This window comes from Gymnoscopelus microlampas, assembly GCF_963454915.1.
Source record: "Gymnoscopelus microlampas genome assembly, chromosome: 19".
Taxonomy (NCBI): domain Eukaryota; kingdom Metazoa; phylum Chordata; class Actinopteri; order Myctophiformes; family Myctophidae; genus Gymnoscopelus; species Gymnoscopelus microlampas.
The window spans coordinates 13,257,252-13,285,011 of record NC_139956.1 but is presented as its reverse complement, the minus strand read 5'-3'; the positions used below and the strand labels follow the sequence as shown (position 1 = coordinate 13,285,011).

At 41.4% G+C, this 27,760-nt stretch overlaps 1 protein-coding gene across 1 annotated transcript in view; it reads left to right on the top strand.

Annotated features, from left to right (window-relative positions):
* Positions 1 to 246: 246 nt before the first annotated feature.
* The window catches only part of kcnip4a (potassium voltage-gated channel interacting protein 4a), a gene marked incomplete at both ends in the record, with an annotated part of 40,192 nt that continues 12,678 nt past the window's right edge, over positions 247 to 27,760 (top strand). Inside the window, 2 exons of the mRNA XM_084043770.1 lie at positions 247 to 358; positions 22,985 to 23,109. Coding sequence (XP_083899896.1) covers positions 247 to 358; positions 22,985 to 23,109 — 237 coding nt within the window. The remainder of the gene's footprint in view (positions 359 to 22,984; positions 23,110 to 27,760) is intronic.

The following is a 27,760-nucleotide window of genomic DNA, read 5'->3' as shown; positions in this document are numbered from 1 at the left end:
CCCAGACTGGATTTAGGGAGTGAGGAGCGGGAGGCAGGCGGGTGCCGTGGGGCGCCTGGCCCCTGCGTGTGGGCAGGCGCGGAGGTGGAGTGGACACTGGGGAACTGGAGCGCGGGCGGGGAGGGCGGGGAGGGTGGCACGGCCGGAGTCCGCCCCGAGGGCGAGGAGGCCGGCTCCGGCTCCGGCGGCTCCGGGTACGGGTACGGGTCGGGCAATGGTGGGGCGGACAGGCACGAGAGCGGCAACATGCTGAGCGTCTTATGGGAAACGGAGGGTTTGCAGACGGTGGGAATCGTGTTGTTGGTGTGCGCCTCCATCAAGCTGCTGCACCTGATGGGACTCATCAACTTCTCAGAGGGTAAGGCGAGTAAACGAGGAAGGTGCCTGATGAAGGAGCAGAAAGAGAGAGAGAGAGAGAGACAGGGTGAAATGAAGAGAAGGCGACGTGCCTTGCTGATAGAGGCAGATGCAATGTCTGTCGTGGAAACTGGTGTAATTGAAATGGCATTTCCAGTGTAAATGTAAACTGGGTCACCCTTTTGTGGCCAATGCTCTTTTGAAACAGATATGAGGTTTCTGAAATGGAAATTGCACACGTGAGTAGGTCACGTTACAAGAGAGCGATTGACTTTATTGAATCTTATCTGTACTGTGCTATCTGGACTGGAATGGTCATTGAATTACAAAAACAAACGTGAATGTTTGTTCCAGAGAGTTGGGGAGCTTTGGGGATATAATCGTGTCTTATTCACATTAAAGTCCCCCCTTAGTTTTCCCTTCCAAGGCTTTGACTTTCTAAAACTGGTGTGTATGTGTTTATTAATAAAAGAAAAAGATTAACACTTCAGAATCATAAATAAGGCACCAATGAGATTCTATGAAGAGCTCTCTGTAGCCACAAAGTATTACTAATGATAGCCTGTTAATGATTGCCAAGTCAATTGAGAAACGGAGGGTTGTGTGTGTGTGTGTGTGTGTGTGTGTGTGTGTGTGTGTGTGTGTGTGTGTGTGTGTGTGTGTGTGTGTGTGTGTGTGTGTGTGTGTGTGTGTGTGTGTGCGTGTGCGCGTGCGTGCGTGCAGTACTTACTTACCCATTCGTCTGTGTTGCCATGTAAAATTTTGGTCATAATGAAACTTCAGAAGTACAAATGCAGTCATTGCATAAGTGTTGAAAGTGGAATCCAGTATGTGTTCAAGCATTGTGTCGTGTACAGTATGCATGCTTGTTTGTTTGCACGTAGTATGTCCCTCGACTCTACCCTCTCACTCTGCTCAAAACTCGGTCATACGAGGTGTAAATTACGGGCCGCGAGTAGAGTACTCGGCACACGCATCTCTGTGTGCACTCTAGGGAAAGCGTCCCCCATCATAATATGCTACTAAGTAAGGGCAGAGCCGGGTTCGCCAGGCACAGAACGTGTCAGGCCCTAAATAAACTGTTTAGCTTGGCCCTACCACAGTGGTCTCATTAAATAAAGTAGAGCAGCACAGTAAGCAGTTTGCCATCCGTCACGGCACTGTTTGGTAAACATGTTTTATCTCCTAATTGACATACTACATCAAGCGTCCCTGATGCCGTATTTCTAGTTGCACGACTGCAAGTAAATAGAAAAGTGATATGTGTATTAAGAGAGGGATGCCGTTGGAAAACGCTGACCCGACCTGGCGGGTGGAAGATGTTTCCATAAGGTGCTGAAAGTTTAGCGTCTCCTGGGCTGGTTTTGTCCCCTGTGTGAATCATTAAATGGTGTGCACTTTTAGAAACTGTACAGCATGTCTGGAACTTTGAGAGCACATCGTAAAAAACTGCTGCAGTTTCTGTGCATCTGTAAAAAGCAGCCAGTTGGAAATATAATGCCACCCCTCCCACACTGTCTCCACTTGATGCTTGTCTAACTATCATATTATTGATCTGTCGCCAGGGAGGGGCGATAAAGAGATCAAAGCCAATTCGTTGAGTTGCCATTCATCGGCTGTGAGCCGTATTCCACGCCACACGTCAGTTGAGTGCAGTCAACGTATCTGCTGTCTGTGCATGTGGTTCTCCCGACAGCCACTCAATGAAGGACGCTAGACAATCCCAGTCACATTGATGAAACCATGTAGTCACTATAGCTCACTTCTCTATAACCCTTAGGGCTTAGGGTATACTTGTGTATGTGTGTGTACATGTCCAAATATGAGATATGCATGCTTGTCAATACCTTTCGACGTGTGTGCGCACGATTGATGCTTCGCAACGTTGCCCTGCGCCTCGCAGGTGAGCTCATAGCATTGAATCATCAAAGGAAAGTCGGTATGCTGCTGCAAACTGACTCCATGGAGAGCAAACGCGGAGAGCAAACTCTTGATGTATATTGTATACCTGTTTGACTTTACGCTAGTAAAAACTTGCATCATCCCAGAAGGTGTGCATGTATCCAGTCAGTGAGACCATATAATAATAATGATACAACTCTTTGCTTTAAATAAAACTGAGGAAATAAAATACAACAGGATCAGCAAGAGAATCAATCAAAAACACAATAATAACAGTGGCCATGGCAATTTGCTCAGGAGGTAATGGAGAATTTCTTCCTCTGCCATTGGTGTGTAAATGTGTGTGAATGGGTGAATGTAATGCAAATAGTAAAGCGCTTTGGAGAAGGCTCTATAGAAAAATGGACCATTTACCATTTATGTATGTAATGAGAAGAGAAATAAAATATTAAGAGTATCAAACATCAAACATAATTTCCAAATTTTACATTATGGAAAGGCCTTTCTGTACATAGGGTTAGGGTTAGTAGTTATTAAGAAGGGATTTATCAAGCCTGAGCTCCTCGGGCAGGTCGATCATGAGTTAACAGCAAAGGTACGGTCTTTGCTGTTAGGGTTTGTCTTCAGCCTCGACTCGGCAACAACCGGCAGGTTCCTGCCACAGGACATCAGGCTGCGCATATTCTTGTAAGGAGCTGTTAATTTCGTCGATTAAAACTATGAATTTTTTTTTTCGTCGACTACCTTTTTTCACTGACCAACACTAAATATAAACAAAATAAAAACTAAGCAATGATGACTAAAACTAGAATAAATATATTGACATTTTCGTCAAAATAAAAAAGAGATCCAGAAGAACTAAAAGACAAGTAATTTTATGTTTGGTTGCGCTCGGATGTTGCGCTTTGAAAATAGCAGATCTACAAGCTCACAACGCGTCACGTTGCGCATGCAACCAAGCGTAAAATCAGCCATTGCGACGCCATCAAGGCCTGCCAAAATACATTTTTTGATTTAGTTGACTAAAATCTTATGATATTTAGTCGACTAGACTAAAACTTTTTTTAGATGAATCAAATTTTACTAAAACCGAATGAAATTTTATTCAAAAGACTATGACTAAACTAAATCAAAATTTGCTGTCAAAATTAGAAAATGTATTTAGGGGGCCAGGACATGAAAGTAAACCTTAAAATCAATCCTGAAACAGCCAAGGCGACGAGTATTCCCATTCACAGCAGTACGCCCAATGAGATGAGCACAATGCTGAGGCCTCACAATTCACATAAATATCAATCACTTCTGCTGCACAGAATGAGATTCATCTTCAGAAGTTTATTTTTATTTTTTCCCACCCATTTATGCTTCCACGTTTCAGAAATATTACATGATCATTGCGTCAGACATCGTTTGTCGCCTGCTCTCAGTAGATTAATTATAAATGTATTGGAACCGAATTCTGTATCTACTTTTGCTAACTATCCTATACCGCCTGAGGAAGAGTTTGAAATGTGTACAGTAGCACGCAATATGCATGTGCGTCTTGCTATAGCCTCGAACCTCCTGGCTGTAGCATGTTCTGTAGCAAGCAATCTGCATGCCTCACAACTGCCTTCTCTTGGCTGTAACATGCTCCTGGATCCTGCTTCCTGGTTCCTAGCTTCTGTGCACTTTATAGCTGCAATCCAGAACTTATTTGAACAACTGCTGTAGCACATCTGAAGTGGTTGGAGGTGGTCTGCCTACCTACTCTTCCATTGAGAATTTTAGACCCTGGTGTCGGATAGGACACTACCAGTTGACATGTAATACTGCCTGAAGCTGATAAGTGCCTTGGCCAAGTCGTGATTTCCTCATGAGCAGTAGACATTTGGTCTCTTGTGTGTTAGACCCACAACAACTGGTATGTCCTACCAGGTTTAGTAAGACTGCAGCTTTAATTAGATATTCACAGTTGTTGGATCTAAGGTGCTTCCTGCCTGGTACTATAATTTGTATGTTTTGGGGCCTGCTTGGAAGCCATATACCCAATGTTTTCAGTGACTAACTAGCCAGGCTGTCACAGCCTTAAGATTTGAATAATAGTTAAAGGATATTATGTGTGTGGGTGGCAGAACAGTCTGCTGAATGTTGTTGAATGTTGTTGTTTGGGAGACTCTGTAATAAATTAGATATTTGGCCTTTGTCGAATCTAATTATCCGTGTCAGAGGCAGATTTGGCTGCTCTGCGACATCCTGTAAGCAGCTTGCAAAGACGTATAATGCAAAACAACCAAGTTTGCTCCAAAAGTTAAATGTATCTATAGCCTCCCTCCACAGAAACCCCCCCCCCCCCCCACACACACACACACACACACACACTCACACTTGCGTGATTTCACATGCATTTCTACGTAGACTTGAACACCCCACTGTGTTATTAGTGCACAGTGCTGAGCGAGGTCTCATAGGGGCCACAGACTAATCAGTGTGTCAGAGGATGATAAATATTTCTCTGGTACAATCAGAGAACACGCACACACACACACACACACACACACACACACACACACACACACACACACACACACACACACACACACACACACACACACACACACACACACACACACACACACACACACACACACACAGGGATACAAATGCTGTGTCAATTTAAACTTGCATGTTTGCAAAAAGAACATTTCAGAGTATTGTAGAGCAGATAACGATCCACTGTAACACGGTCTTCTCTGAGGATTTATGGCCATGCTACAGCCTTAACTGCCGCCCCTGACCAAGGTGAGGTTCGGTGGTGTGAAATGTGAGATTAAAAGCCCATTTGTGACGCTTAATGGTCAGTTCTCGCTTATTGGAAAGCGTCGTGGTCTCCATGATAATCCTGCTTGGAACAAGTTGCAGTTGTAGTGCCACTTTTTTACAGAAGAAGAGTGTTGTAGCCAGGGTTTGATTTGCTAAACAAAAACAGGGGGGATTTGTCTTAGCCAAGACTAAATAAACATTTTACAGGCTTAATCACACTGCGAAAAATCCCCTGGAAACATCCCAGTGTGTGTGTGGACTCTAGTTTGATTATCACCGACACCAGAGCAGACGATTCATTGCCTGAAACAGCGGCCAGAGTCATCGCAGGACTTTGAGGATCACTAGAGGGCAAAAGAGCGCCTGACGGATCAAAAACGTATAAGGATGAATGAATAAAACATGATTTCCGATAACAATATTCCTCAACACTCAACACTGGACCTTTGATTTATTTTTTATTACATCATTTTATGAATAATCTTTCAAATGATGATATTCAGCCAGCATATTTTAGACAGATTATTGCATTAGTGATAAAGCAGGCCTGGGAGGTTTTTTTTGTTTGTTTGTTAATAATCTTTCAAATGATGATATTCAGCCATCAGATTTTAGACAGATTATTGCATTAGTGATTAAGCAGGCCTGGGAGTTTTTTGTTTGTTTGTTTGTTAGTTATTTTAGAAAGAATGTTATTATCTCTTCTTCTATATTGTAGAGAGGAAAACAGCTTTTTACGTTTTTCTCCCCTTTACTTCAAATTTTGTCCTTATGCTAAATCCCAATATCCCCCCACACTAGCATGTCACTGCTGACCCGTACAGTTGGTCATGTGGGAGGTTGAAGACTAGCATGTGTCTCCTCTGATAAACAAGATAACTTAAGAAGTCGGCCACTTTTTTCACCTGACAGTGAAGAGTTTCACTGGGAGGATGTACAGTACAGTAATGCGTATGGAGGAATACTCTATATCTTTCTGCTGAGCAGGCAACTTGACCAGCAACTTGACCAACGTCCCCCCGTCCCCGCTTCCCAACAGCCATTTTGGTACAGCAGAAAGGAACAGTAGAAAGAATAATATATACACATATATACATATATACAATATATACATTCATATATCTATCTATCCGTCTGTCTGTCTATCAGTCTATCAGTCTCAGTCTATCAGTCTGTCTGTCATGACTCAATACAAAGTATGCATACTGTATATAATAATTGTCCCTGTAGAGACTTAGGTTGAGAGCCATTGTCGATAGTAAGAGTTATCTTGTTCAGGTTTAGATTAAGCATAAAGGTTATGTTGTATTGCAGCTTAGGCTAGCATGCTTTGCTAGAATAATAAGTAGCCTGTATTTAAGCTGGCATTTGTGTCCTGGGTGTAGTATAAATCACATTGTGACTTTATGGGCTAGTTTTTATGGAGTTAGACGGCTATCAAATTGGAGCCAATGACGTTTATTACCTTTTCATTGTTCATGACACATTTTCAGCCAGGTTGGTCTTTTGAATTGGGGCGATTCATCACCTCTCTTTCTCCCGAAATTGCTTTGGTAATATCCAATGAAACAAGTAATTCACACGATCCTATACCACAAGGCAATTCTAATTTAATAGAAGTAGCTTTGGGTGATGGCTTGTGTCGTACATTTTGTCATGAGAAATGACATGGTCGATGGAAACTCTCTTTGCAATTTTTCTAAGGTTATTAGAGGACAACTTTATCAGCTTCCCCACTTAGGCCTGGGGAGAGCGCCGACATGAGTGACTGCATGGTTTGATGGAGCTTCATAACTTATGGGTCTCTCTGGTGTCTTTGATCGCAATCATAGGAAGGAAGCACATGACGTGAGTTCAATTGAAAGGAGGCAGACTCCCGACTCTCACCATCATCAATTACAACTAAGAAAAGGCAAAGTATCACTTGAGGAATCAATATTGATGAAACCATCACAGATAATCAGTTGCGATGATGGCCGAATGTGAGATAACGATGCGCTTGAATGCAAGAGTGATATTGAGGTTGTTACTGAGACGCGTTCGCGTAGACTATTCTCAGAGATGCGTTTCATTGAATGACCTCTGCTCAACAGCTTTTGAGAAAAGAATGTTTCACATAACAATAATTCATTTCATTATATAATGGGAACATTACTGGGCAAGGTGACCATGAATATGAAAGTACACCTTACCTGTTGAGCTGCTGGGGTTCATTAACTTGAAACCTCAGTGAAGGAAACCATAACGGTATTTTCATTCATAGACGAAGAAAAAATTGCATCATTAAAATGTTATTATAGTGCTTTCAATATGAAAAAAGTTCAATTTTGTGCTCCCATTGAACCTTCTCAATTTTCTGCCTGGACAGCTTTGAAGCTCTGTATGTGCCCTAATGGAACTGATCCGCTATCTATTATTCAATCAAAACATTATACGTGTTGTGCTCATTCAGCACTTTCACCAGTTTAATTAACTATAGCTAAATGAATAGGCATGATGATAGCGCCACAAAATTCCAGCAATATCACTTTACATAATTATGCCACGGTCATAGGTGCTCATGCATAATGCAGGGGATATGGAGACATTATGAAAAAACGAGGGCTTTTAGCAGTTTGTTTGTGTTTGCAAATGTTCAAGGCTGCTAAGAGCCTGTCCATTTACTGAAAAACATTGCCAAAAATCTATTCTTTTTCGAGATCTGGATGAAATGAAAAAAAAGTGTTTATTGCGATAAGAAATGTGGTGATAAATAGCCTGTGTGCTTCCAGCAAACTTTTAAACCAGTGGGGGTTTCTTTGATACAAAGAATATTGCTACCCAGCAATGGAAAGTGCTTACTTGTGCGTACGATGAACCAATTTAATTACCAGTGACTCATATAGCATGATATATAGAAACCATTAGCTATACACTGCTCCATTGTAATTTGCTTTGAGTCTGAAAGGAACTCACCATTGACAAAGGGAAGTTTTATTGAATTGGATATGACAAAGTGCCATGTTTCATCAGCTGCCAAACCAACAATGCCAGGGTGCTCAGTTTGGACTATACTGTAGCCTATATATGACAATAGAAATGCCTACAATTTTGATTCCTGCTATCACACAAATCACTTTACTCCTTTTAGGGAAATTGGCTGGTGCTTTTGAAGTTCACAGCACATCAATCATCATCACAACCGTCAAAAAAATTTACTTGGACCGTTTCATTGGAAAGATGTGAGCAAGCTTTGGCTTCAACCCTCAAGCCAATTGTGTTTGGCTGTAGCTGACTGACTATATTCACCCGGTGGCCATTCTGCTCATACGTCATACTCGGGGGTATATGACAGGCTATGACATACGACTTAAGAACAAAATGGCCACCGTTTGAGTATGGCCAATCGTTGGGTAACTCTCTGCATGTCAATTAGTTTTCACTGTCTCGGATCCCAAACTGTTGAAATTTGGATACTGATGGAAGATTATTATTTTTTTGTTAATCACTTTGTTGTCCAGAGTCCCTCTTATCATCCCATCTTCAAGCCTACACATTATGAGCTTGTAGATCGGCTATATACGCAGAATGTTCGCCCCCCAGCATAGGAACGCTAGGGTTCAAGTGGATAATGACGACAATGTATGTTCCATGACATCTACATGCAAGTTCAATTTGAGCTATGGTCCTGATATGTTCCCTTTGTTTCCTCCATCCTTGTATTGTTTTTATATCATAATCTTTGAATGGATTCTGAGGACAGAGGTCATTAATTTCCACTCAGGGACAGGCTAGGTTTTTTTCTTTTTAGACAGATTAATGTATTGCACTATATATAGGCCTACTTCCAAGTGACAAACTATTGCAATTAAAAGTGTAGATTACTGTTATCATGGCCGGTATGAAAGCAGTCCTCATAAAGAACCTTGGCACAGAGTCCCCTGCTCTCCATCGCAGTCAATCATACTCAGCTCATAACAGCCAAGGACAGCATTTCATTTTGACATCCCACTGAAGAATAGGCAATGGGCATGCATCTGAGACTTAAAGGTGCAGAGGGGGAAGGAGAATAACCAACATCTTCTATAGGTGCTTATTTATTTCGTCTTAATTTGGTCTGTTCTTTACATGTGCTGCAGTCATTTGCACAGATTATATGCCATCATCACAGTGATAGATTAAAATCTGGAGTGTTCATTTATGATATGATAATGGACTGGTACGGACCCACAAGGGTCCATTTCTACATGGACCCTTTTTACATTTTTACAGTTATTAGTAACACTCAAGATGTTGCTGTGTAGATGTCTTTGGCCAAAGCATTATTTGGCCACCAACAGAGCTGGTTTATTTTGACACTATATACTGTACTACTGTAAAGCAGGATTCAGTATAATCATAAGTCATTGTACTGCTCATCCATTCTAATTCTCACTTACTCATAACATGCTTTTTTGGCTGATCCGCAACAGCGGGGCCAGTCCTTTGCGCCAGTGTCTCTGAGTGACTGATGAAGTCACACCATTTGTTAGCCAGCCAGTCCAGGGCCGGCCCCTGGCATACTGTAAACACTCTGTACGCGGTTGTTAGGGCCACAACTGCTAGGGGGGCTAATGTTTTTAACAAGTCCTTCAAAAGGGAAGTGAATTACGCATAAACATTCTATGGCATGAGTCTTCAACAGGGGGTCCGGCAGTCAAGATTACTACAGGGAGGCCATAACATTTTTATGTGATAGAATCGTTTTTTTTTTTTTTACATTTACTTTAACCCAAGCATCCCTATTCCGGGGGGAACATTCGCCGAAAACTTTATATAGGATAAAGTTAAAGTCTGCCGAAGTTTACTTTCTAACAAGCAAAAGTGGACAAAGTAGGGTAGTTTGTACCATCACATTTGCAGTGCTCTACAGTGTGTGTATTTCACTCGTATTTACCCCTAACAAGATCATGTGGCGGGGGGGGATTACACTTACCGATTACACTTATCTTTTACAATCTATATGGAACACATTCATTTCTGACGAAAGAAAGAACATCGTGGTTCAAGAGATGACAGTCATCCTTGTATTCCTGTAGCTTATCAAATCATTTGATGATTTGATAAGTTTGGATGAACTTGCTTAGAGCCCCAGTATGCAGTTTTCGATTCTGCTCTGCTCAGCAGTGAATCAAGTAGAGGCACTGGTGCGACTTGTGCTACCATAGTTCCAGTCCAAGCCTGGTTGGTCTATTAAACTGGCACAACCAAACCTTTACTGGAATAATAAGTAAGCCTGAACATCACTGACTGATGAAGTTATACCATGGAAGTTACACAGGTTAATTATTGCCAATTCCTGTATCCATTATTTCAAATTGAAACCACAGTATTCCATACATGGTCCAGCTATATACTAGGTTCTGACCTACAGTATTTCCTCACTAATAATGACAAGTATCGGCAGTAATTTACCAAAATAATCACCTTTAGTCGAACTCCTCCTCAAGTTTTCAAAGGCAAGGTACTTTCAACGAGGGATGTTGTGTGAAGATTTATGGTCTTGGTGGTGTCAATGATTTTGCCTACATTGATTTGGATCATACTGTAGATGGTCTAGACTCTATGCAGTATGACCCTGTCTTCCTATCCAAGTCAATTTCTTGCATTTTGTTCACGCCAGCCACATGGAATTGGATCCCGCTTTATTGAGTAACACTAACACCGACAGCATTGGTCTCCTAGACTCCAATCTCAGAGCCTATTTGTATTTTCACCCTGCAAAAATAAGGATAAACGACTGATTTTATTTACCGCCTTATCATCTTTTTGAGTTATGTGACACAAACTCAGACTTTTCCATTACAGAGCAGAGTGTTTTGGAATCCCTGTTCTAGATATCGATTTGCATCTCCACAGAACAAAACTCACAAGAGCAGAAAATTAATTGGAGACGTGACTTTCTGTTGACATCATGTAGTGGAACGTCTGCACATTATTTGTCATTGTGAAGGAGCTAAGAGGAATTCATTGCGCAGCAGGAAAGTGAACTCACAACTTTTAGCATGCTCACTGTGCCGTGTTGTGAGCTTGTAGGTCGGCCATCTTCGGTTGACTGGGATTCCCCAGGGGTCTATACTTGGCCTCCCTATTTTTTCCCCTCTACACCAAATTTCTTCGGCGAGAATAGCCACAAGCTTTTTTCCCCAGAATATTCGCCTGTCATGACATGCCCAGAATAGGGAGGCTATGGGGTCCGTATGGTTAAACAATCATATGGCATTATTCCTTACAGCGTGACACTATAACAGGAGTGACATTTTGCTGTCTCCCAGTCGGAATTGTCCAGAAAATTGCTGTGAAGATACAGAAACGTGGCAGGTGTGCAGGAAGTGATTCTGGAACATTTGGCTCGTTTGATAATGACTCCAATTGAGCCAGTAATGGAATGAAGCACATTAGGGATATTTCTCTAGTAATAATAATAGTAATAAGCTAACAAATTCTGTTTGTGTGTCGATGGAGAGACGGGAGCCAGTCGATGGAGAGACGGGAGCCAGGTGTACTCATGAGACAAACAGTTTAAATGCAAAGTAATCATCGCAAAATAAACGCTCCCTGTGTGGAAGTCAGTGGTTCTCAAACGTTTTCATGCCAAGGACCCCCAAATTGATATATATATTCGACGGTGGACCCCCATCTGGGTTTTGTGCCAGGGACACCCCCACAAGAGAAGACTTATGTTAAAAAATATTAAAAAATAAAAATATTTAAAAATGCCAAACATTTTCAATATTTTTCCTACAATTTTAGAAAATAGCAGATGTACAAACTCGCAGCGCAGCACAAAGTGATGCGCTGTGAGCTTGTACATCTGCTATTTTTGAATAACCAACGTATAAATGGATAAAGTGGTTAAAATGATTGTGATGCTATGTTAACTGCTTTTGCTGGGGACGCCCTGGAACCCCCCCAAGGTCCCCTGGGGGTCCCCGGACCCCACTTTGAGAACCAATGGTGTACAGAACTTAAAACTTATTTATGCATGTCTGTTACCTCCGTCTATCTGTGCGTGTCTGACAGCAGGATATCTTGAGCCATTTGGATATTTATACTGAAATTAATCAAATTAATGATGAATCTATTGGTTACTAAACAAAATGAATCAAATTAATCAAGGCCCACTTATTTTGTTCCTTTGAAAATGCCTCTCATCCCCATAGTTAGAAACGTCTGTAAACGTTTACCGTCACATTTTCTTGATAAGCTGTTGTCGTCCTACAGGGTTTTTTAATACATTTCATTTTTGTTATTTAGATTAGATTATTTGATTAGAATGCATTCTCCCAGAGGGAGATTTGTTTTCAGTCCATTCAAACACAGTAGCATACGACACAGCAAGATACAGATAAAGACAATAGAATCTCCTTAAATACATCTGTACCTCCTAAAAAAAAGTATATCTACTATATCTACCTACAGTATATCTCCATCCAAATGGCAGTAAGTGAGTATGTGCCTATATAGGTAGTTGTTGCATTATGATCCAAGGAATCCAGGGGGGAAAAAACACAAAAAATGTGCGGTCTTTCTTGGCATGTTGGCAGTGTGCATGAAAAGTTTGACGTTGAACGGTTCAGTGGTTTAGATCTACAGTACATAGACAAACGCACGCACACACACACACACACACACAACACACCCACACACGGACATGGGCTAAAACATAATTTCCGCCTCCAGCCTTCCGGCCTGCCAGAGATAATTAGCTGTTTTTAGGACTGAAACGTCCACACATAAACACACCTTCTCTCTTTCAAAACCTCAATCTTTATTGCTGACGTTTTACTCAACAGACCTTCATCAGAGCGTGCAATAAACACTTTCCACAACTATTAAATAATCATATCAGGAAGTTTGAGATTATCTGAAATGCCTACTGTTGTCGAACACACCTGACCTTGTAGCATGATCAATTCCAATATTTATAAATGCAACAGCTTGCACAGCGATTTGCACTATACGATGGATCCCCTGTGCATCATGTCTGGCTTAACTCCCAGACCTGAAAACAAGTAGGCCTACATGGCTCAATGTTTGTAATTTAGAAAAGGATAGGCAAAGAACTCCCTTCTAATGTTGTGAAGTGGGTCAAAACAGTTGCATATCCTGTCAATTGCCTGTTTAGAAATCTGCCAGCAGAGCATGCTTGCCAAAAACATTGGTAGAACAGGTCAGTTTAATGTCAGACTAGCCACTTTCTTACAAGAAACATGCCAAATTGGATACAATCCAATACTGGCCTAAATTCACCCATATTACATTGTTCTTTCACTAAATATGTTTTCTTTCACCATTTCATTTTTGTACACATTTTTGTAATTTCAGCTTGTTAAGCCCAGTCAAATGATTGTCCTCGTTGCAATCAGTATTTAGGCCTAAACACACAGGGATTAACACTCCCTTTCCAGCCAAGCCTTGTTATACCACCATGATGATGAATATTGGATTTACATTACAAATTTGTAATTACCGTTTTTACAACCACTGTCCACCACCCTTCTGGTTTGCAATGATTAGGTTTAGATTTATCTTTGCCTGAGGGGGTTTGCTTAACTGCAGTTTATGTATTGATCAAATGCATATTTTTATAACTATGCCATACGTCTATCCCCATGGGTAGATCAATGCTGTGACTTTCAGTAATGAGTTTTGACTTGGAAGTCATAATCGAAAGGTTATTGAGCAGTTGGAACCATCGCCATAGCATGTTCAAAATCATCATTTCCCACTTACATGTCTTGTGGTAAAAACAACATTTTTTCATACTATTTTTCTTTATTCAAAACTCTAACAACGATCAACATCAGGGATAACATCCCTCCTTTAATCATTCCGGTAATTGTTGTTTAATAGGGCATACTGTAGTGTTATAAGGGCTTAGCAAATACAGATCACAGACCAATGATTATTGAATGCCTCTTTCAAACTGACACTCACAGGAAGCTCAGGCTTAAAGCCATGCCTGCAATTACACGTTCCTCTGCCAGCCTCCTCCAGGGTACGTGGAGATGAGAAACCCAGCAGTTATGTACATGTTTCTCCTGGTTAATTTATAATGCAAACAGGTACTAAAATAATAATGTAGTGGGCTGATTAGGATCATTGTGCTGAGAATCATACTCAAATCAAATTGGGAGCCATTTTCATTACAAGAACCATTTCTGCTTATATTCAGCTGACACTCTGGCAATATCAATCTGACGGGCTCGAGGCCCGCAGCACTCTTTCACACTTGCGTTATTGGCTATGTAGCAATATGGTGCTATTATATAGTCTGCCTTAGTGCCTGCAGCCGTACAGGTATTGTGACCTATCCTGTATACTCTGCCCTTAGATGGACGGTCACAGACACAGGGCAGATTTGTGTTGGAACATGATACCATGAAGTTGGTGGTTCTTAGTTCTCTGTTGTCCGGCCAAGGCTCAGAGCACACTGTATTAGGAGTGGAGTGAGACCACGATAAGATCAGTGTTGTCTAAAGTGTGTGTGTGTGTGTGTGTGTGTGTGTGTGTGTGTGTGTGTGTGTGTGTGTGTGTGTGTGTGTGTGTGTGTGTGTGTGTGTGTGTGTGTGTGTGTGTGTGTGTGTGTGTGTGTGTGTTTAGTGTGTTAGTGTGTCAATGAGAGCAAGCTGTGAGAACAGCCTGCACTGTTGGGGATGCTAAATTTAGGGAATTTAATTGAGGTCAGTTTAATTGAGGAAATGTAAGTCTTTCTACAAGAAAAACAACTTTGTAAGCTTCAGTACATGTGATTTCATTTTTGATTCATTGCTGTAATAGGATTATTATCCATGTAGGGAATAATTTGTTATAGTAGTATATTTGTTATAGTTATGTAATAGTTAATCATAATAATAAACTCACTTTTGATTTGACAGTGTAGTGCTACAGTATGTTTCCTATCCACAGTTCAAGGTGCTTGAATGAGTAGCTACAAACTACAGTGAACCAAATACCAAGTCATTACTCAAACACTATATATGTGCATTTAAGCCTGATCTCTTCCGAGGAGGGCAGAGGGTTTAAATGTTTAATGTAGGTAATAATCTCTTATTGAATACATTATCAAAATGTCCCCCCTGGCTCTTTCACAGAGGGGAATGTTCTAATCATGGTCAGCCAGAATATTTGTCACATGCCTCAGTTTGTGTTGTTTGAGGCAATTTCTTTGGGAATAAGGATAAAGCCATCTTACTATATTAACCGATTGATTGTTCTCATGTCACCTCAATCACTGACAACTGAACTAGGTCTTGACTTATCACCTAAATTGTGTTGTTTCAATCATAACCTTTGTAATGGAAACATAAAAATAAAAATACATAAGGGCATGTGGTAGAGGTGTGGCATCCAATGGGTCTTTTTTATTATTTAAAGGGGTTTTCAGATTTCACATCACCTACGGAAACAGGGTTTCCCTTTCCCCAACAAGACAAGGCCACCGGCCTGGCAAGGTAACCCTAAAGCGGTCACAGAGATTTCAGGCAATTAGGCTAAATCTCCCATTAACTGAAAAAATGGCACCGGTGTCCACTCATGGTCAGACATTCCTCACTCCACTGTTTGTAAGCCAGCCGTCAGGCTAACCTGTAACGCTGTCATCATGGGCAGGTGCAAGTTGAATTGTGGCCCATTGGAGTAGACGAGTAGTGGCCTACTTTTGTGCCTTTAATGGCCCACCTCGACGGTGCCATGGTGCTAACATACCATCTAGCTGAAGTTTATTTGCACTCTAGTATGCAGGTGAGATCCTGTCGGGCTCTTAAGAATGAGCCTCTTAGAATGAGGCCCAAGGGGCCCAGTACCCTGATTCTCAATTTCAATTAGTCTTAATGAAAAAGTTGATAAATAAGTATGGGGATGGTGGTTGGGGGCTTTGGGGACAGATGAGAGTGCGATTCAATAAATGCAATATGGAAGAGCTCGGAGCTAGTGTAGTAGATCAATGGGGAATATCAACCGTGTTCCATCTTACCATAACTTGTGAAAGAGAATCGATGACACTTGATCGTGTGTTACATCTACAGTATAGTTGAGTCCTGCCCTTGAATTTAATCACTTCAACAAGGAGTGCCAGTTCATATTAAGTCGGGGGGTGCCTTGTGGCTCAGCCAGTTGGTGCAGCAGAAGTCTCTGAGGGTTTTCTGACAGAAAAGGCTTCAAGGGCTTTCTGACTGAAAGGGGGGCGCTTAATTGTTTTATTGAATACTTTATTAGTCAAAAATGTAAACAGCATGTGGTACATTAAGGCTAAAAGGATAACACAAAAAAGTCCTGGGGATGTTTCCATTGTGGTCCTATGTATTCAATTCATCAACATAGCATAAAAATAACACAATAATAATGTCATCAACAATTTAGTTGCAAAACCACAAGGAAGAAGTTGGACCAATAGACTTTTGCACAAGGAAGAACATGGGCATGGTCAAGTTTTTCTGGCAGAAAGCCTTGAGGGAAAACTTCTTTCTCCCTGTCGTTAGTGCACACATCATTATGGATCTTGTGAGCGCGAGGACCCAGGTTAGAATCCGGCCGTATCCGTCTTGTCCCGGATCTCTCTCTGCCCTTGGTTTCCTGTGTGTCTATACACGGACCTATCTGAAATAAAGCAGGACATGCCACAAATAAATCTAAAAATAAAAAGTTAAGTCTAGAACTATAGAGTGTAGGACAGCTGAGTACTTTGCACTTTACTGAGGCTAAGTCAGCAACTTTGTGAAATCCCCAAGGGCAAAAGCTACCTTGTATGTTGCCTACCACCTCATTTCTGAACAAAGACCCTGCTAGCATATCAGCAAACTCATGTTTCATGATGTTTCATGATGTTTCAGCACAAACTTGGACTTACAGGTGCAGGTTTCATTGATTGTGATCAGCCATGCATGGCTAACGAAATATGGTACTGCACATACAGGTACAGTAGTATAGATTTATCAGAAGAATTATTAATCATTTTGTTTTGCCCCATAGACCATATTGATTGAGAATGAGTAGGGTTGGCTTTTCCTTTGAGAAAGGAAAAGCCAACCCTACTACATTGCTATGATTGATCACTCCAATCAAAATTTCTGATGATATTACAGCATTCATTATCTGTGTCAAGCAGGCGGTCAGAGTGTGTGTGTGTGTGTGTGTGTGTGTGTGTGTGTGTGTGTGTGTGTGTGTGTGTGTGTGTGTGTGTGTGTGTGTGTGTGTGTGTGTGTGTGTGTGTGTGTGTGTGTGTGTGTGTGTGTGTGTGTGTGTGCCAACTGCCAAGTCTACAGACAGAACAGCTGAAACGGCTTGCTTTTCACTGTGAAACAGTTTAATGCGAGCCACGGCGGTATACAAACACTGAGCTTCGTGCAGACATGGGTCATATGCAGTCATAGGTGCATATATAGGTCCCAGGCAGACCTATGCTACGGTCTGCTATTGCATCATTTTAGACCCCAGCAGAGTGTTCTGTATATGGTACACCTGGACTATGAATTGCCCTTTAGGTTATATTATTGTAATTTGTAACTTCATGATTGTCCTAGTGATGACAGCATGCCACACTGCTTGTTGATATTCACTGTTCAAAATATTTGTCTCTGTATAGCTTGTCACTCTGGTTGCACCATAATGATGTAATGAGTCCTTTATTATATCCCTTCCCCACATTGCCCTGTGCCTTTTCATACACGTACACAACCCCAAAACATTGTCATCACTTGCCCCAGACAGACAGAAAGATGGCATGCCCCCCGAAGGAGATTTGGGCTCTAATGAGTGGATATTTCTAGCTAGTGTTTTATTTAATTGCGCCACTGTGTATTTTTGGTGGTTTCGTCAATGCTTTGGTGAAGACGGCACCAGGTAGCAAATGGCTTTTCGCACTTCAAGGCTAGTTGCAGTGCGTCCCCCTTGGTAATTTGTTTTTTGCTGAGGTGTAATTTTTACTCCACACTCTCTTCTAACCCTTGCAGGGCATTCAATCTCAATCCCTTGTAATGCCTATAGGGCAAACTGTGTGAGGCAGTCTCTTTGTTACTGACATGTGAGTGTATTAAATACATCAAAGTGAAATGCCTGTGAATTTTCAATGAGCTAGCCCATACAGTGAGTTACCATCTGCAATTATGCTAGGAATCAATATTCTGATAAACCATCTGTTGCCACCTGCTACAGTACACGTTGTTCTCTCAAAGAAGGCAAAAGTGGGACATGACTTTATATTTGCATGCAATTTCATCAGCCCTTGCTCGATGTTCTCTTCAGGACAACAATAAAGAGGTTAAAACAGGCAACAATGTCATAATGATGCCTTTAAGCTATGACACAAAATTCAACAAATGAATTAACTTTGACCATGGTGAGTATGTGGCACTGGCGTGTCTGCTAACTCACAGGGTTAGCTGCTGTCTTTCATCCTGACATCATATCAATTTAGACAATACAGAAAGAAAGGGCAAACGTTTTTTTTCCTGACACCGCTGGCTGTGTGCCCTTTTCCTCCTCTATTAAGAGCTGTGTCACTCTGGCTCCACGTTACACGTCGCTTTGGAGAACACATTTTATTAGCTTTTTGTTTGTTTAGTTCCTCGCAAACAATGGTAATGGATTCATACCCAGGCTGTACATTATATCCAGACACTGATGTTATTTGCCTGTATTTACCCAAATTGTTATGGCTCTACTATTAACACCGGCATAAATCTGGAGATACTGCAGTCCATAATCTTGAGATTGGTGTACGTAATATAAAAAAAAAGAGCTATTAGAGCCTCTTCTCATCACTATTTGTGACTTGTGCTGAAATTCGAATAGTCGCGTGGGATCCTAACATCCTGCGTTTTTCAGATCCAACAAAATATTGTCTCTTTGTAGAGCACTAAAGATTCCAAGTCATGTCTGCAGCCTGCTTGCCATCACGACCAGTATGCTGCCTAGAGTGATCCATTTCTACAGTTCAGACACCCAGCTCAGTCTTAATGAGGACACCCAGACCCCTCCTTTCCCCTCAGAGAGCTTGTGCGTGTGTGTGTCTATTATCTTTAACACGGAGATATTGTAGGGCATCCAGGTGGCACAGGGCTAAAGTTCCTGCTTACCACTGTGGACGCTGACGTTTGATTCCCCTGCGGTGCCCCAGCATGACCGACCGCTCCAATGAACACAGTTGGCCATGTTTGTGGTTGGTAAGTTGGCAGGAGACTGAGGGAGATATTGTTTTAAAGGACGGTGTGAACTGGCAATGAACAGTGTAATTTCCTGGGGAATCCTTGAAGTCCATAATACTGGCAATGAAGAATGTAATTTCCTGGGGAGTCCTTGAAGTCCATAACCTTTGACTTTGACCGTGATGGGAGATAGGATAACAGTTTATTACAGTACGTTGTTTTGGTGCAGCCATTGGCTTCTGTATCTGTGTTTATTTTGTGGTTGAGATCAAAGTGTATTTTTACTTTGTAACTTCTTCATATGTCAGTGCAGTTTTACTTAAATATGATGCAAGTGTTGCAGCCACATCCTTAAAAGTCCAGGTTTAGTGAAGTACTGTATATGTAGGTCTTACTATCTTTCTAGCTCAGAGCCTCCATTCGTAATAATAATATTATTTTTTGCTAGACAGGGCAGCCTTGGAATTAATTATGCTAAGAGTTTGCCCATGATTGACAAATGGCTTTCACCCAAGAGTTTAATGCTCTCCTACAGTCAAACCCATCACAAAATATTTCACAACAGCCTTGAGCAGGAGAGGGAATTAACTTGTTTTGAACTTAATGACATGCATATCCTTGGTGCGACACTTAAAGTGGCATTAGACAGTTGATATGTGGTGCTTTTAATGCTCAGCATGCAGGTGAGGTGATGGATTCACACCCTGAATGGGACACTTTACTTTGGCAGCTACAGTATATGCATTACCGTGGTGAAAGCGCTAGACTTTAGCTCTTGTCAAATGATACACTTGGCTGTGCGTGAAAAGAGTTGACTGCTGTGCGTGAAAAGAGTTGACAGATGATAAGCTATCGAATTTCATCCTGACCCAACATCTTCCACTCCATATCATATTTAAACTCATTCACTAATTTACACTGGTGACCTACAGCATGCTGTGCTGGGACACATTTATTAGTAATGTGGACCAGTGACTAGTTGGGGCTGAGCTGCTGTAATGGTGTCTTTAAGTACTGTACCTCTGACCTGCTGTTGGTCTGTTGCTGCAAATTAGAACTGTCTATATACTATACTGTATGTATTTGTCCAAGTCAGCAAAACATTTCGAACAAACAAGCCAACCGAAAAAGAGAAAACTCAACCACTGGTGTATGCATTAATTCATAGGCTGCTTGTGGACAGTCAATCTGTCTCTGCTAAAAGATTAGCAATGCAACCCTAGATCTGACTCACACAGATCTAGGGTTGTCCACTGTTAACAGTCAGTCAGTATCATGATAGCCTATAAGTGAGTTAGTATGATTTTCAAGATGACAGATATTAAGGAGAGACTGAAACCAAATACTCAGCATATGCAAATGGCCCGACTTGCGTATGGATTTGCATAGGCCTATTAGCAACAATCAACATTTTCATATTGTCTTCGGTATACCACATTATACAGCACCACATGTTTATGCAAGTGATAATGTATGAGGAGGTGGTCATTATTGAAATTTAAAGCCCGACAAGGTGATTATGCACCAAGGTGCATAATTGTCTATTGTCTATTTCTTATCTATTTCTCACTTCAAATGTTTTCAAAAACATTATTGAGAGCAACGTTTAGTTGTAAATGACATTGTTTGTTTGTTTACATGGCTGTCATGTTGGATTACAGCATAAAACTAAGCAGCGCAGGTTGATATGAGCAGGTGCTCTGAGTCTCTGATTAGACAGCGGTCCGTTATAGAGCTCAAGAAATAATCAAGAAATAATGACCGATGATTGACCAATCAGAATCAAGCATTCAACCAAGCCGTGTAATAAAGAATGGTAAATGTACTTCTGCATGAGTTGTTGTCCTGAAGAACCGTCTGCTGCCCACGACGACCCAAAACTCACATCAACTTGACCACACCCCTTACCACTTTCACTGAGTTCTCCCTGCATGTACTGCACAGTTTATCTTAGGGCTAGTTGGCTTCGTAACTGTAAGACTCAATGCTGTATTTCCTAGGCTATGTCAACCCACAGAACGGACACAAACACGGGGTGAGAGCCCGACTACGAAGCCTTTTTCCATGCTCAACTGCCAAAAAGACATCCTCCAGTATTCAAAGCAAGTGGCTTTCTTCCAAGGCTCTCTCTCTCTCTCTCTCTCTCTCTCTCTCTCTCTCTCTCTCTCTCTCTCTCTCTCTCTGAATGCGTCTTACCATAAAAACAAACACTTGTTGTGTGTCATGGTTGTTCGGCAAAGTATATATTACCCTGAAGATTATGTTGCTTGTCTTGTCTCATATTCTGTTTTGTCCAATATACTGTAGTATACTATACTAAGCCATGATTACATAGATCTGCTTTAGCCTTAGTTTGGACACACAATCACAAGGTACTCATCAAGTCCTCTTAGTCTTCTCAGAATGTCAACTGACCAGATGTTTTTGCTTTGATTAATGCACTGGACAATCCAAACCTGTCTTCTTAGGGATAATTTCATATTTGAGATGATATGAAATGAGGGAGGGCGTTGTTAAGGCCCTGGGGAGTGGGGGTTGTTGGAGAGAAGGGGAAAAAAGTGAATGACTTGAAAGTCTTGAATTGCCACACTAAAGATTATTCAAACTATAAAATGTGCACACACTTTACGGAGAATATTGTGTTATAATCTGTATTATAACTTGTTGCTAAATGAGTGAATTGGACGAGAATTGGGTGAAAAGTGGGGGTGTTAAAGTCAACCTGTAAACAAGGCTGTTATAAAAAATAAATTGATATTATTTTAAAATGCTGATCAAGGGGAACGTATTTGATCAAACAATCATAAAACAATTCTTGTTATGTGTGTTATGCAAAACAAGTGCACTCCTTAATCCACTCTAACACATGCACATAAACACACACTGTTTACCCACTGTACACTAGCTGTGTATTGCAGCCAGTTAATTTAATAGGCAGATAGGAGACATGGCCTATTGGCAGAGGGCTACACAGTGTGACTGTTCTAGCTAATGAGACATTTAGATGTTTTTGCACTTCAGGTACAGTAGGGGGTCTGCGGCAGCGAGACAAGTGAAACACTCCACTCTAAGGACACTGCCGCCAGTTACAGGGCCCAGACGGTGGCTGTCATCGTTACAGGCCCATTAAAAAGTTTCCATAGAGTCCAGTGGCCGCTGTCTTAAAGAGGCTTTCTGCCAGAGGATCTCTGCACTTGGGTATTCGATGGCACTAATTACCTCTGAAGTCAGAACCAGTCGAGGTGGAAATGCTTGTTTGAGTGAAATAACATTTGCCAAAGAACAGAGAGCTGGCACACTGTTTCTTAATGGCATCACTTTTCAATGTTTTTTTTGCTTTGAAGGAGAGAATCTGTGGTAAATGACTCATTTAAAATGGGTCAGGTTAGTCTACACACGATACAGGTGAACAGTATTTGGAACAGCATTTGCTTAATTATTACCTATGTTTGGAAATTCCTTTGGAGAATGAAATGCTGGCTCTCTGCCACCTAAAAATAACAGTTATTTTATTTGAATGTTTTTAGCCCATTAAAACCGGGAAAGCATCTATGTCATTTTAGATGTTAGTGTTGGCTATTTAAAAATACCAGATGTACAAGCTCACAACGCTTGAAAATCTTTGAAAAATCTTGAAAGAACAACTGGTTTAGAAGGCATTTTGTAGAATCTGCTTCAGGTCTTAATGGGCTAAGACAGATAATAATAATAGCATCCGTGTTCATCCGACATTAACCCTCTTTCTTACTCGTCCACAGACAGTGTCGAGGATGAGCTGGAGCTATCTGCAGTCCGCCATCGCCCTGAGTGCCTGGAGCAACTGGAGTCTCAGACACGTTTTTCCCGCAAGGAGCTACAGATTCTGTACCGGGGCTTCAAGAACGTAAGTGACCTGACTGGTGTGGAGCCAGTACCCCTCGCCAAATACATTCAGTACATGTTGCATGAAGTCTTTGATCCCTGATCTTTGGTCTCCTACAGACATCAAAAACAACCCCCTCGGATTGAAATGTTTTATTTATTGATCTTCCCGCTTTTGAAGAGTTGAAGTTTCAATATTGAATCGGTGGAGAAACTCCAGTAGTTCAGTTTCGTTGAGTTTTGTTTTCAAGGTTAACCCATATGGTTGACCGGAGTCCCTCAGGGCTCTATACTAGTGTATTTTCTGTTTTCTGTTATTGTGTGGAAAGCTTTCGCCTAATATAAACGATCTGCGACGCACTGTGAGCTTGTTGATCTGCTATTTTCTGTGAAAGCTTTCTCCACAATACGTATGCTGGGGTTTAAGTGGTTAACTAAACTATTTTCCCATCTTGATGGTGGAATCTAGTGCTGGCAATTTAGTGATATAATTTAGCCGAATCATGTTCATATTGTGGTAAACGTCTGTCATCACCATTTCCTAAGGAAAATTGAAATTGTAGCCTATATTCATTCCGGTGCATTCGCTTTGCATACTGTAATTAGCTCATGCCTCGAAGCACGTTCTGGAAGATCACTGATGATGATGAGCAATCCAGGTCACAAACGGTTCCTAAGCGTGGCCCATATAAAATAAATCTATTGGTACACTGTCACCTTTGCAGTAATGCCGTAATGAGATGACCCAGAATTATCTCAGCCCAAATTGTCTGGTGACAGAAGGGAGAGGGTTGGTGAGTTGGAGCACGTGTCCCGATGACACAGGAATCCCCTAGCAGCTTCAGCTTCCTATTGCACCTAACACAAGGATTCAGACCCTGCACAGCCTGCCCATTAGCCAACTGCCCCTGGAGACCCCGACTAAGAAGAGACAAAGGTTTTTAATTTGTGACCCACAGTCTGCCTGATCTCCACAAGTCCTGCAGGCCCTGTCATGTTATGCTAAGGGTGGATTTTAATTGTTTGAGGTTGAATCGAGCCCCTGTTTTATGGTTATAGTCACTTGTCACTGCTGTGCAATTACTGTAGGCAGATAAGTTGGAGGGGGCTTGGCTTGGCACTGACAGTTACACCTTGTACTGTACTGAGCTGAGTTCATCGTTTGTCTATTGCTCATCTGTGTCTGCCCAGTGGAAGATTAAAGGCAGGGATTTAAGACCTGACAGACAGATATAGGCTGGCACAGGCCCAATTATGAGCAGTTTGGCCCTTCGTCCTTGGTGTCTGGGGTTTGGAAGCAAATCAAACGGCTCCAGGGTTATCAGCTGCGGGCGGCTGGAGGAGGTCATCCGTCTCTACAATGATCTTTATGAGGCATCCATTTATAACCAACATGTGGTCGAGGTCAGGTCAAGGCCTAGGTTCAGAATAAGCAGCAGGGTTTAGAATAAGACCTTTGAACTTCAAGAACGTACGCAGAATGTGACCTTCGGGTATGGCATTAAAACTGTAGCGGTATGACTGCTCACTCAGTCGTACAAATCCCTTCACCCCATCCTAGAAATGATTGTAAAGTATGACCACAATGTCGTCACATCCGAGGACATTGTGGGTCTGGACCTGGACGTCAAGTCCAGTGGGCTTCCGCAGTTCATGCTGTATAGTCCAGAATGTCAGCAGGGGCATTGCATTCTCTGATTAGCGGACACCCGCTGTTTAGACATTCGCACAATAGATTCATTTCCACATACAGCCTGCAAGCTTTCCTCGATTAGTGCTGGGAAGACATTTCACGCCTGGCTGAGTTTTTTGCTTTTCACAAATTGCATCTGTGAGTTCTGTGGTCATGGGTGAGCATTTTCACAAGCATATCAAATGAATGCAAATGCAGTTTGTCACCTCTCACTCTTTGCAATAATACTGGCAATGAATAAAAAACTAATTGGGATGGACATGGACAACTGGAAAGCTTGCGCCCCCATTCGTTATCAACCTACACATTATATTCCAGTTAACCCAAAGTGTCAGAATGCTGATATTGCAGTTCTAGCTCCCCAGACGCATTCACCTCAATAGAGTTCCACAGTGAGGTGCTTGAAGTGAAAATCCCAATTCATTTTCTGCATAGAGGATTTTATTATCTCCTATAATGCTGTAATAATACCATAGACTTACCACAAGCTACTGCACGTGGTTGTAAACAATGCTATATGCTCCTGTAGAGGACATGTCTGTATGCAATCAGTCTAGTTTTAAGAAAAACTTGTTTATTTTGCGATGTCATGGAGAGATACTTCTCCAAGAAGAAGCAAGCTAAACTTTTGGTTTGAAGCATTGGAAAGGCATGCACAATGGTTTATGGCAGGGGTCTTCAACATGTAGTCGGTACCCTTAGGGGGTCCTCAGAGTTGCTACAGGGGGCCGTAAAATCTTTGTGTGATAGGAACTTATTTTTTTCTCAATTGTTTTACATTAACAAGTATTACATAAAATAGCAGAAAATAGCAGATCTACAAGCTCAACGCCTCATGCTGCGAGCCGCTGTCGGCTTGTAGATTGGCTATTTTCAGCAAAGAGGTGTGTAGTGGGGAAAAAGAAAGGACTAAGAAGCCTACAAGATTTCTGAGTATTGACGTTTTAAGTGTAATTTTTTTGTGAAAATACACATAACATGAATACAACACTACACATTGATAGTGCTGTCAAACAAGTCTATGAAGCTATCTATGAAATCTATGAAAAAGTTGAATCTGCAACACAATTTCATACAATATGTAGTGGGGGTCACTGCTTCATCTCAGCTAGGGGGTCCTTGGCCTGAAAAACGTTGAAGACCCCTGGTTTATGGGATGAGTAGTTCCTTCACTCTTAAAATATCCACACAGTCTTGTACCTTAATCTTTTTGTGTTTTACAATTCTTTGTTTTGACCCGTTTTATAGTCAGTATTAATCATGTAGCAGGCTGGCTTGATTCCAGGCTTAAAACTCTTTATAGGATTAAGGATTTTCTAAAATGTCTATGGAGTAAATTAATGGGAAATTCACTTTGGGCACTTACTTATTTATAGATGACCATCACTCAGGGTGACAATGCATTTTAGCGGCATTACATCTCAAATATCAATACATGTTCTACACAAACTCTTGTGAGTGAACAAAAGTGCCACTTTTATTGAGCTGTGTTATAATCATTTGGAACTCAGTTGTACTGACATTGGGCAATGAGATTCTACATAATCACATTGTTACTCTACATGATTCTTAATGGAAAAGCCATTTCCCCCTTTGCATCGCTGTGTCTTTGAAAGGGCATGATACAAAAGATCATTGGGAGGAAAGTGCAATGTTGCTGTGCTCTTTGCTTTAATGATCACTACTAGACTTGTCCATACCCAGGGACTTGGGACTGCAACTACAGATCCCATAGCTTGTAGCAAAAATGCTAATAAACAGCTTACATCCGGGAAGAGAGAAAAATCAGTCAATCTTTGTCAGTCCCTGCATAATTATGCCAATGGTCAATGCAATTTCTGATCGATTGGCCAACCCACTGAGGAGAAAACATGCCATTGCATGTGCCCTTTCAGATGGATTGGTCAGCCCACTATAATGAGAAAAATGCATGTGAATGGGTAAGAATGGACAGAGACTTAATTGAGTGTCAGAGAATCTGCTCCCTCACCCCCTGCACATGCCAATGGTCCATGCCCATGTGCAATTTCAGATGGCTAACCCACTGGGGAGAAAACTGGATGAGGACAGAATGTGTTTTCTCCATTTTAGAGTAGGATATATTTTTGTCCTATCATTAATCAGTGTTTTATTTAGAGTTGACAGCTGTTATTTTCTAAGTATCCTGTTATTTGCTACGTATCCTCTCTCTCCCTCTCTCTCTCTCTCTCTCTCTCACTCACGCACGCACGCACGCACGCACGCACGCACGCACGCACGCACGCACGCACACACACACACACACACACACACACACACACACACACGCACTCACTCACTCACTTGCTCTGATGTATTGTAAACACTCTCTGGCACAAGCATACACAACACGGCTCGAAGCACAAGGCAGGAGGTGAAATTAGATCGTACAGCATTTAAATTGGTTTTACGTTTGCACTTTTATGTGCACAAGTATTTGACACTGCACTTGCTCTGCTCCACATTAAGAATTAGTTGGAGGGCAAGAACACACAACAGCCCCTCTAATTAACTGAGACTGAGAACAAAGCAAGCCAGCCAGCAAAGAAATAGTTATATGTCAAATCTGCATTCAATGCAGAAACCATGGTTTATTTTCTTTTACTTTATTTTTGTAATGGAGAGGATGTTTGATGTCCAAGGTCTGTTCTCCCCCTCTGTCCAATTACTCCACATCCTTTGATATAACTTAAACGTTTTGTCTGCTTTTGGGGATAGAGGTAAACATATATACCCAGCTTCTGTTGTTGTTTAAAAAATCTTTAAAATGTCACCCACATTGTCCCATCTTCATCCCTGCATTCCGCTCCTGACTGATATAGAAGTTGTCATTGTTAACGTCCGGATGATCAATATTATGAAGCTATACAGTGAAAAGTAATAGAGGCTCGGCTTAGGAGGATCTTATAAAGATGCAATGAAATGTAATTCAATTACACTTTAATCTCCTATACTATAGAAT